The sequence below is a fragment of the Siphateles boraxobius genome, unplaced genomic scaffold, assembly GCF_051911475.1.
Source record: "Siphateles boraxobius isolate OS27281-9 unplaced genomic scaffold, OSU_SipBor_1 22, whole genome shotgun sequence".
Lineage (NCBI taxonomy): Eukaryota > Metazoa > Chordata > Actinopteri > Cypriniformes > Leuciscidae > Siphateles > Siphateles boraxobius.
In genome coordinates this window covers 4884436-4896914 of record NW_027508833.1, presented here as the reverse complement: position 1 = coordinate 4896914, position 12479 = coordinate 4884436, and the positions used below count along the sequence as shown (strand labels likewise).

The window sequence follows — 12479 nt, the reverse complement described above, 5'->3', positions numbered from 1 at the left end:
TAAAATATGCATTAAATTATATGCATTCAAGTTCTCTTTATGGAGCTTTTTAAGACTGTAATGTAGAGCATCTGTGCATTCTGGCACTAGTTATTGTCTCAAAATAATTGTTTAAAGTGAGGGGGAAAAAAACTGCTAAAATCAATAGAATTCGTTTCATTGCCCACAAAAATGTTGGGTTCTGTAACAACCCAAGCACTCAAGAGGGCCAGATGTATTATTGTGCAAGAATCTTAAGCTAGCTAAAATTAATTTATTTGTTCAGAAAGATTCTTGTCACAATATATCATTATTAACGATAACCAAGATAACTGTAAAAAAAAAAAAAAAATGAATTGTGGAAAAAAAATGTAATACTACACATACTGTATGATAATACTGGCTAGCATCCGAAGTCACATACTTCCCTACTAGAAGGGAGTCTTATAGTATGTCAAAAGAGTAGTATGTTCGAATTCACAGTATTTATAAAAGATGAAAAGTACCCAAAGTGTGCATCCAGTGGACAATTCACTATGCCATGAGGCCACATGAGAGTATTTATTTTAATGCCAGTGAAACGACACAACTGATGCTGGAAGGTCACACAGGACAATGGCCACAATGTATGCTGTGCATGAATGGCTTACAATGATACTACATGATTATACTAGCTTTTTTTGTGGTCACAAAGTTATTACTTATTCAAAAGAAGTACCTACTCAAAGAGTATGGATTTTGAAAGCTACCATTGTAAAAAATCCAGTGCCGGTAAATGGTTGACACTCCAACACAGTAAGTGGTAGTATTGCACTTTAGCACTGTTTTTAAGAGAAAAACATAGACTGTAAAAAAGATGGACAGTGTATCTCTTCTTCCCCCCACTGTAGAAAAATTAAGCCAAAATATCCTAGACATTTTTGTTGTCTTTTACATCATGCGGAACCCGAGTCTCAACCACAAGCACAGCTGTCAATCATGACATAATTTTTTATAGAATCAAATAACTAACTTAAAACCAATCTTACTGGAAAAATGAACCCTTGAACATACGTCTGTGTGATAACAACAACCCAAAATGACAGAAACGACCTTTGGAAATAAATTATTTGAAGTATAATTTGATTTTTTAATTTGGCCCACGTCCCATTCGATTACATGGAGAGGCTGGGGTTTATGACCTATACTGCAGCCAGGGGGCGATCAAAATGCTTTGGCCTCACTTTTCAGGACTTGTGTGGCACATTTTTGACTAATAGCTTTATTGATTCTATTGGTATTGAGATAATATTTTTATCGAGAATTCCTTTGGTTACAATACTCACGTAAAGAAAAATCTGTTGTTGTGACAGCCCATAAAAGAAAACAGCTTATGCTATTACCTGCTACAGTGCCCCATGTGGTAAGTCTGAATTTTAATTGCAGTAACACAAATTATGTAATACAACAATGTATGAAATCAAACTTCTTTCAACTATTGTATTCACATCATAGAGTCATCTCCCATGTAATACCCATACTTGGTATATGATATATGCGGTGTGTATTTTAACCTCTGTCAGACAAAAACACTGAAATTTCCCTGATAGGTTTTACTCAAGTTCAAAGAAATCATCTGTGACATGATTGTCCAACATTGGGAATGATACAGCAACTACCTTCCTAATACAAGTGATCATTCCAAGATTGCTTCAAACAGATCCTCCAGAAACAGAGAACAGGACATGAACACATTGTATAAAAGCAATGTGAATATCCATTCATTTGCAAAAACAACACAGTCAATGCCTTCAAGGAAGGTGGAAAAGTATTAGGGTCAAGGACAACTTTTATGCGGTTTCCAAGAAAAGCTCATGAGCTTATATATGCATATAACTGGTGCTTTTCGCATGGCAGTCAAAAATTACCGATTGTTTTTATTTCAATTAAATCAATGTATGAAGGTTCGATAATTAATAATTTTATACCATAAATCTAATCAAGTTAGTCAAATTTGAGGTTGATATATTAAAAAAAATAGCTTTCAGTAAGATTTAGTTTGGGCGCAGTACCAAACGTTTCCATTAGAAGAAATTAGTTTCCCAATAATTTCTAATGCGGTCATTTCTGACCATGAAAAATACAGTGTGACCATTTAACCTTTTCAAATCATGTCCATGATTTTTGTGTGTGTGTGTGTGTGTGTGTGTGTGTGTGTGTGTGTGTGTGTGTGTGTGTGTGTGTGTGTGTGTGTGTGTGTGTGTGTGTGTGTGTGTGTGTGTGTGTGTGTGTGTGTGTGTGTGTGCAAGTGGCGAAACCTTTACCAAGTTTCGTACCATTCGGTTGAAGTAAAAAATTATACAAAAAAACGACAAAACGAAACATTTTGTGGACAAAAATGACCGAAGAGCATCAGAGGGTTGGAGGCCAATAAAATTTATTTTCACAAGTTCATGCTTAGATATAATCAGAAAATATGAGTCTTAGGCGTGCTGTCCAAGGAGAGGGCTCCGAGCTGGGAATTTGGTCCAAACCCAGAGCACTCTCCCCTTAATCCCTGGCTGGGATCAGAATAATCAAGAGTGAGGAGTTGGGGTGGAGGAGGTAACAGAGGTAAGTCGGCTCAATATAAGCCTCCGCTCATGCTGATTGTTTCGATTATCTTAACGTGCTCCTCCCGAACTTTGTTAATTAAACAATAAGTGGTTTAACCATCAAGCTATCAACCATCAAAGTAGTAGCAAAATGCTCTACAGCTTATATAAACAGAAGTGTTCACATCTTAATTTTAAAAAGGTTGAAAAAAATGGTGCCATGTCAAATGAATGATACTTTGTAAAGCATTTAAATGGAAAGACATCCATTCATTTAGAAGAAGTGCTAAATATTTTAGAAGTGTCTAACCTTCCCTTAGTAATAGTAACTGCAGGCGTTTCCCCACTGGTGAACGGGGAAGTATACATAGAAGTATAACATGTTCCTGGATCAACATCTTTGTTGATCCTTGAACAACATTCCAATCAACCAATCAGATTTAAAGCTCCAGTAGGTAACTTTTGTAAACAAATATTTGTTAAAATTGTCATTATGTCCTGACAATAGAATATGAGACAGATAATCTGTGAAAAAATCAAGCTCCTCTGGCTCCTCCCTGTGGTCCTATTGCCATTTGCAGAAATACAACGCTCCTGGTCAGAAACAACCAATCAGAGCCAGGAGGAATGTCTTACCAGTGTCAATCACGCTCGTGTACGCGCTGATCACCCCTCTCTTGCACAGTGCGAGCGCGTACCGTCGTTCGTGACTCTGCTGTTCGAACTCGTTCATCCAAATGAACGAATCTTTTTTCGAGTCATTTCGTTCATTCAACGAACGAAATGACTCGAAAAAAGATTTGTTCATTTTGATGAACGAGTTCGAACAGGATTACGAACGTGCATCACAGAACAGAGCAAGGCGAGCTTTTGTGCTTATAAAACTTAAAGTTTTTTATTTATTTTTGAAATGACCGATCGTTTCACTAGATAAGACCCTTATTCATCGTCTGGTGTCGTTTAAAGCCCTTTGAAGCTGCACTGAAACTGTCATTTGGTCCTTGAAACGTTTGTGTCCTATTGAAGTCCATTATATGGAGAAAAAGCATGGAATGTTTTCATCAAAAACCTTAATTTCTTTTCGACTGAAGATAGAAAGACATGGACATCTTGGATGACATGGGGGTGAGTAAATTATCAGCAAAAGTTTTTTTTAAAGTGAACTAATCCTTTAACGTTATCTTACTAGCTATTTATAACTTACAGAAAGATTGCAACGTTTTAAAGTTACATGTATTGCAAAATACATAATGATTTGAGGACCAAGTTTGTAGTCAAAGTATGGGCAGGCCATAGTCAATGTAAAGCATACTGTTGATGTTCCGTCCCCATTAGTGAATGTTCCATAACTGTTTATAATCCGCCATCATCGGTGGTCCTGCTTACTAGCCTGCGCGTTCACAGCAGGCTCCGCTTTGGGGGAGGAGCTGTGGAGGGAGGAGCTGTGGGGGAGGAGCTGTGGAGTTAGGAGCTGTGGAGTTAGGAGCTGTGGAGGGAGGAGCTGTGGAGTGAGGAGCTGTGGAGGGAGGAGCTATGGAGGGAGGAGCTGTGGAGTTAGGAGCTGTGGAGTTAGGAGCTGTGGAGGGAGGAGCTGTGGAGGGAGGAGCTGTGGAGTGAGGAGCTGTGGAGGGAGGAGCTGTGGAGGGAGGAGCTGTGGAGTGAGGAGCTGTGGAGGGAGGAGCTATGGAGGGAGGAGCTGTGGAGGGAGGAGCTGTGGGGGAGGAGCTGTGGGGGAGGAGCTGTGGGGGAGGAGCTGTGGAGGGAGGAGCTGTGGAGCGAGGAGGTGTGGGGGAGGAGCTGTGGGGGAGGAGCTGTGGAGGGAGGAGCTGTGGAGGGAGAAGCTGTGGGGGAGGAGCTGTGGGGGAGGAGCTGTGGAGGGAGGAGCTGTGGAGCGAGGAGGTGTGGGGGAGGAGCTGTGGGGGAGGAGCTGTGGAGGGAGGAGCTGTGGAGGGAGGAGCTGTGGAGGGAGGGCTGTAGCGCAGCAGAGAGCAAGGGGGTTGGACCTGTAAGCTGTGCTTGTTCAAATTTTCAGGCTAAATCAACATTTTCTCAAAACTCCCTACTGCAGCTTTAAGGGACAAGTTTACAGTTTATGTCAAGATTATGCTTACAACCAGGATTAGGAGTTTCTACATCAGTTTTATTCACCTATCCTTTTATATTTCTGGGATAAGTTTAGGGGTAGGACAACATTTTTTACTGGAATGTTGTTCCAGGATCAACAAAATATGTTGATCCAGGAACATGTCTTACTTGGCAAAGTCACGGTGACTGTTTGGGAACTTCTTGTAACTCCCGATATAACTAAGTTTTGACGCAAGCACAAGAGAGAGGGACAATAGAAGACAGAGACACCCACACCTGGTGCACGGCCATATGAGATATGACATGAGAGATGGCATTAGTTTATTTGGAAAAAATTAATGGAGGCGTAGGTCATTTGTGAGGTCCGGAAGAAGTGTGTGGTTTTTGGTTTTACTAAGCCTGATTAACTTTGTTCTAACCTGCCACTAGCAGGATTAATATCAAATGACAAAAGAACATACACTTTTCACTGGTTTAATGTTGGTCTGCTCATTTTAAGCTTCTGTAACTAGACAATACTAGATTTGCAGCAAACATTCCCTTCTCTACTATTCTCTGAATTGATGAACATGATATGAAAGATTGACATACAATTTAATAATGAAAGCTTCAGTTGTAGTGTGGATGTAGGCTAGACAGCCATTTTAATCTGCTTTGACACAAAGAACTACTTGAGTACCGGTAATAAAAACTGCCAAGCATTAGGTTGAGGGCCTTCCAAATATGAAGTGTGGTGATCTAACTAACAGTATTTAGCTATTTGAACTACACACGACTAACAGGTGCATAAGCCCATTTGTGCATGTCCTCGGACACATTTGTTCAAAGCATGATGAGAAGGAATAGATAAGAAAGTTGAGGTAGACTTTCCTGCCAACATATCTCCTTACAGCCAGGACTTGAAATAGCCATCTCACATAACGTGAGGTGCGATATTTTACCTTGAGATGTGGGACAATTATCTTTTTATTCAACATTGTGAAACTTGGCATTTCAAAGTTGATAGTTTCGAATGGATATAGATAGAATGTCATTTTTCTTTTATATCTTAGTTAAAAGGGATAGTTAACCCAGAAATGAAAATTCAGTCATCATTTACTCACCTTTATGTTGTTCCAAACCTGTATGAGTTTCTGTCTTCGTTTGAACTAAAAAGAAACTATTTTGAAGAATGTTGGTTACCAGACAGTTGACGGTAGCCATTGAAGTCAATGGCTACCGTTAACTGTCTGGTAACCAACATTCTTCAATATATATTATTTTGTGTTTAACAGAAGAAAGAAATTCATAAAGGTTTGAAACAACATGAAGGTAAGTATTTTTATTTCGGGGTGAACTATCCCTTTTAGAGCACATGCAAGTTCTGACGACATTGCCCAATTAGTCTCTCATTATCTTTGACAACAATAGAAAGCATTTAAATATATTGTCTGACTGTCAAATTTGATGATTTTGTCATCCATTCATCAGTAAGGCGAGTCAGTGTGTCACACACGCCTGTGGGTTAGTTAGAGAGGGGTGATGCAGTTCGTCACGTTTCGTTTCATGACTCAACGCTTTCTCTTGCATCACTTCAAAAAGGGATCAAGTTATGGAGGGTGTTATAAAAACAGCCGTCTGCGAGGCTTTACTGGGAGCCCCCATGTCAAAAGTAAACTGACTCATTCATTCAGTCAGTTTTTTCATGACGGTCAGCTGCACGTAGACACGTTCAAATCCTCCTGATCCTATTTTTCAGAATCAGAATCAGACAGAGCTTTATTGCCAAGTGTGCTTGCACACACAAGGAATTTGTTTTGGTAGCTACTGAGGCTTCCAGTGTACATATACAAATACAAATACAAAAAGAAACATAATACTACAAATTATAAGAATAAAAAATAAAAATGTAAATTTATGAGAATAAGGTATCAAAGTTGGGTTTAAATCCTTGTTAATGCATTCATACTTTAGAAAGGAAGATTATCAATTGAGTATCTCTGTTCTGGAAATGTAACAGCAATGCATTCACGGAGCATTTAAACATACAAGTTTATATTCTCACACCCAATGTAGCCTTAAGGTGCCATTCACACTGGACACGTTCTTATTCAGATACAACGCAACGGAATAGAACACGATTTTCTTTCAATTTTTACAGTTGAATTACTTTTAATTAGACATCGACACCAACAATTAAAAGATGTGCATACTTCTCAAATCTGAAGAACGCGTCTTGCGTGACACGCGGCAAAACTAGAACGCTACGAAGCGGTCTCGCTCCATAGATTAAAATAGCGTTCTTGTAGGCTATAGTGGGGTGACATCGCTCGCTTGCAGCGTAACCAATATGGTTTATAATTTATGCAGGTTAACTGTAGGCTATATATATATATATATATATAAATATGCTCACCTGTGCAGGTAAAAGGTTCAACTGGACTGCAGCAACTATTTGTAACAGTGACGTCAAATAACTCATCTCGAATGCCAGGGCAAGTCTAGTCGTAGAAAAATCCAAACAGTAGTCCATCCAAATAGTACTGTCAATACGGAAATTTCAACATATATTCCAAAAACAGTTCTGGATAGCCAGCTCGTGCCTTCCTCGTCGGCAGTAAAGCCTGCTCAGCTTTCTCAAAGCGTCCACATAAAATGTAACAATAAGGAAAATGCGCTCAATGTGTTATCTTATATATTTGGTTTCATAAAAAAATCAGTGGTGATACGTCACTTAATTGCATCCAATCTATATCGCCTCGGGAAGATGTACGCGAATACCAGCGGTAAAACATAACCCATGCTTTTTAATTATAGTTGGCAGTATTAATCGTCCTCTCGCACCACTTGAAATCCAGCATCTGTTTCCTAGTGCAAGATTCCTGCTCGCGCATTTCCCAAATAGAGTGGCACACTTTCACATGAGCACCCTGACTACCTTTCAACAAGTTGATCATTTAAATCTCCTCCTCCTCCTGAAGCCTTGCTCATATTCATACTGTCCTCCCACTGCCCTCCCCTCCATGGACTCACATCTCACACTTTATTTCACTTTCCATACTAAATCAGTAACTCTATTAGGCCTATGTTTAGAGCCATATTTGACAAAAACTGCAAAACAAACATTGAAAAAATGGTCCCCTGCAAATGCTATATTAAGGAGCTATTTCTACCTGATTTAATCCTCAAATTTAGTTTTGCTATATGGGCCATTCTACAGAATTGGTGCAAACTGCTGTCCCACAACCAAAAAACACATTTAAAAAGCATTTAAGTATTCAAATTGTAGATGTTTGCAAATATCTGTCTATTATCTATTGAATCCCACAATAATATTTAAAATATCAGTAAGCTTAATATATATAATTAATATATCGGGTGGCTGTCACGAGCCCTAACCCCTAAATTTCAACTTGTGAGAATTATATTTAAAAATGTTTTTTTTTTTCATTGTTGTTTTAAAAAAATATCTTTTTGATTTCTAAAAAAATAACATTTTTATTTTATTTTTAAATCCTGAGACTTTATGTAAAAAAATGTGTCCTGCATTTTCATTTCACTACCGAAACAGTGAATGTTTTAGTCCATTGGCTGAGACTGATTTTAACCACACCCCTATTATTTTTTCTTTTCGGAAATATTCCTGTCCCTCTCTCTCATAGGCTCTCTTTCATTGTAGATACCATCATTTTGAGGGAAATGTCTTCAAAAGTCTGAAATCTGTGTGTAACTTTAAGGAATGTCACTACCAAACAACTTTTTTCTGCAATTAAGCAAACTTTTTTTGGGTGTTATTCTATAAAATTGATTTTTTATATGTCTACAACTGTTCAGAACTGTGCTAGGTAACCATGTGCTGATTATCATCTTTGAACTAGGCGCAAAAGTAGGCCTACCTTAAATTGTCACTACCGAAACATGTGGTTAAGTTTTGGTTGTGACATCATGGTTTTTTGAGTGTTATTTGATAAAATTTATTTTTTGTGTGTGTACAACTGTTCAGAACTGTGCTAGTTAACCATGTGCTGATTAGCATCTTTGAGCTAGGCTCAAAAGTATCTAAAATTGTCACTACACAAAAATGATTTTGTGTTCCCCTTTGTCACTACCAAGACAATGATGACGTTTCGGTCATGACTGTTTCGGTAGTGACAATTTTAGATACTTTTGAGCCTCAGATTTGGGGGAAATAAACAAAATGTTAGTACAGTTATGCAAATCATTAGTATCTTAGTATGTTTTAGAAGTGTTTTAGTATGCAATGTTTTGTCTAAAATAAAGTATATTTAATGATCAACTAAGATGTTATCATAGTGTTTGGTTCAATGTATATATTCAAACTAATGAAATCAGCATGATTAACTTAATGCCTTTTACAAAGAAAGATTGGATTCAAAATTCAACAAATCTTATATATTATACTTGAAATATTGTTAAAATTGTAATAATTATTGATTTACCTGTGAAAACTTTTTTTCAAAACAAAAATATGAATAGGTTAATATAAGCCTTTGTCTTTTTTTTAAGACAAATTTTTTTTTCAAAACTTTGAACCAATTTTGTAGAATGGCCCATATATTTATTTAGCCTACCAATAGTGATATATATATATATATATATATATATATATATATATATATATATATATATATATATATATATATATATATATATATATATATATATATATATATTTATCTTGGGTTATACTTTAAGGTGCCCTTGTTACAGTGTAATTATACATTTAAGTACAGAGTATTTGTCACGATTACCAGTGAGAGTGCCCATCATTACCACCAGAGGCACTCCACATCAGACTATTGTCATTCCCTCATAAAATACATTTCCCAATACTCACTGCATCCATCTCTCTCTTCATCCATTATCACATTCACCTGCGTCTCATTATCTTGTTTAGCTCACCCCATATATACCTGGTTTTCTCATTCATTACCTGTGAAGTCTTGTTTAGTGTTACACTGCAATTCTGAGCATTCTCCTTGGTTTCATGTCACTTGGTTTTTGGATTTCTTGACTGTTCCATGGATTCCTCTATTGCCTGTGTTCCCTGCCTTGTTGTGTTTATTATTGTTTGGACTTATTATGACCTTTGCCTGTTTTCAACTACGATTGTGGATTACCCTTTCAATAAAACTGCATTTGGATCCTCAACCTTCGTGTTTCTGTACAGTTCGTAACAGAATTATGAATTAACAACATGTACTTACTATATAGTTAGGGTTTGTTTTAGGGTTAGTTACTTGTAATTATGCATAATATTACTGTCACTATTACATGTAACGTATGTAACGTATCTAACAACACTGTAAAATAAAGTGTTACCTTATCTTGTTAGCTGCTGCAGTTTCAGTCATGTCCGTTTATATATATCTGTACCTGTTTGTTACATATTGTACTTTTTTTGTACTTTAGATTCCATTATCATCCTCCATTTTTCCTATTCTCTCCAGCCATAAAGCACTTTTGATATTCCACAATCAAAACTTGAATTCATGTTGTCATAAATGAAAAACACTATAGCATATAGAGGCCAGTTGCAGAGTTTTGAAGTGAGTAAGGGTCCAAGATAATAAGCTATGGTGGTTTTAATCCAAAATCAATGTTTTCTAAAAGGCTTGTAAACTGCATTTCCCTGTGATACTTTCATGCCGCATGTTATCGTGTCCTAGGACAATACACAAACTTTAAAGTATATATGTTGATGTTGGTCCATTCAGCAATAGTTTGTGCAGTCAAAAGTCTCAGAATTCATCTAAAGCAGTATGGGGTCCACAGTCAGTCAGATCAGAAAAAAGTACAAGCTCAGAATAGACACCCTGAGAAACAAACAAAATCCTTTGCTGAGTTCACTGTATTATTATGAAGTAGCCTACCAATAGTGAAGCACTCTCATACGAAGACATTTGAGACCGTATTATTACAATAAATCAGACGATGCATGGAGATGTACTGTTCCATATTCTGTCACTATGTATGCACGCTATTTGTGTGTGGTTTAGGGTAATGGGGTGAGTTGTAAGGATTCTTTCCTTACTCGCACAACGTTTATATACTAGTATGTGGTGTTTGCAGTAGGGCTGGAATGCACAGGCTGGAGATTCTTCAGTTTCACTGCATTCTTTACACCATGTTGACTGACAGGGCCTCTATGTGCTATTGTAAAGAGCACGCTTTGGTAGATGGTGTCAGCAAACAGTGAGTTCCGCTGCTGCCTCAGATTACCCATTCTCACAGCACTTGCTCTTGGGCACCAACCAAATGGAGGAAGTCAGTGAGCATTCAGCCTGGATAGAACCTTTTGAACTAATCATGCTATTTAGTATGTCTCAACACGAATATAATCTTCTTAAAAGGGAAATATATGGAAAAATTTGAGTGCTGCCTGTCCGGTTCAAAACTTGCTGCTGTAATGGACCAGGGTGTTTTAAGGGTGTGCGATTGCTCCGTTAGTGTGGTTCATTTGAATAAGTGTGAATGGTACCATCTGAACCCTGGTGCGCACCAATTAACTCTGGAATGTTCGTATAAAATATGAATGCAACAAGGACCAACGACATGTAAACGAAACAAAAACAGGACATGATGTCAGATGCGACTCTAAATAGGACAGAATGGTCAAGCGTCATAAGCATATGATTTGCGCAAAACTTTTGCGATATTTTCTAAATGTCGATAAAAAACTATTGCGAAATGTTAACCAATATTATGAGACTAAAATAATTTTTTTCCCTCTCGCCATAAACAAGTCATTTCAAAAATCATGGCAACAGATGTCTGTAGGTTTATGAATATCCCAGCCACCGCACTAGCCATTATTTGAATCGAAGGAGACGTAGGCGTGTTATCCAAGCATTATTGGCAAGGAAAGACCCTTATACTTGGGAGTGGCCAGTATGAGGTGTTTCTCCCTCCTATCTGCTTCAAGGTCTTGATAAATTGAGGCATAATCCAGTATTCCCGTGATACTTTTGTCTTTTATGAGTTTAATAAAGAACCCTGTCTTGTCTTCTTTACAAACATACCGCAACTTCTTTAAAGAATGATCGACTTTTACGTAACCCAGGTGACCTGTGACTCAATTTTGGTACATTTTTAATGACTAAATGGGGTTTTTTTTTTTGGTCCGGACCAAACTAACCAAGCAAACCGAACTACAAGTGTGTAAACACATTGTTTTTTGGAGAATTCTGAGGTATACTGGTGTAATCTTTAAGGTCATTCACACAAAATTGCTATTTGAGTGGTGCACTGCACTACTTTTTCATAGTTCTTCAATGCAAGCACATGCTACAGATGCACTCGTTTGACCGTTGCGCTTGCGTCTCGCATCTTTTGCAGCATCTCGCGCATGACACAGCATTCTAAAAATGCGGCACTCAAGTTAAAAATATATTTTTCAGTTCCACTGCCCTGCGTCTCATTTTTACGTTTTGTGTGAACCGGCCCTTAGAATGTTTGTCATAAGAATCTCATTAGAGCCCATTCCAAGTCTCAATGATATTCTGGTTTCTAAAAATATGCCTTCAATGTAGGAATTTGCTCATTTTATTGTCTGACAGATGAAAATTTAGTTTAGTCTAGTCACTGGTCACTTGTAACAACATACGGCAAACTACACAATTTGAGGTATTACAGTATTCATGTTTGATGCACTTACAGTGAGGGATCAGTTATCCAGCAATGTTTGAGGTTGCTTTCACACATGGTTTCATTACCTGGTCTAAACCAGAGTTCAACTGCTCCCCCTCCAACTGCCCCGCTGAATTGTGTTAACACTGTATTGTTTGATTCAGAACTGTGCATTTGGTTCCTTAAGGCAGCAGCTGTTTTGATGGAACTTAA

The 12479-nt window shown here is 37.7% G+C and overlaps 1 protein-coding gene across 2 annotated transcripts in view; it reads right to left on the bottom strand.

The window, feature by feature from the left end:
• pgfb (placental growth factor b) overlaps positions 1–7582 on the bottom strand; it is a 30677-nt gene extending 23095 nt beyond the window's left edge. For both annotated transcript variants that reach the window (XM_077238446.1, XM_077238447.1), the window contains exon 1: positions 7033–7582. In XM_077238446.1, the coding sequence (XP_077094561.1) occupies positions 7033–7149 (117 nt within the window). In that variant the 5' untranslated portion in view covers positions 7150–7582. The remainder of the gene's footprint in view (positions 1–7032) is intronic.
• Between the last annotated feature and the right edge of the window lie 4897 nt (positions 7583–12479).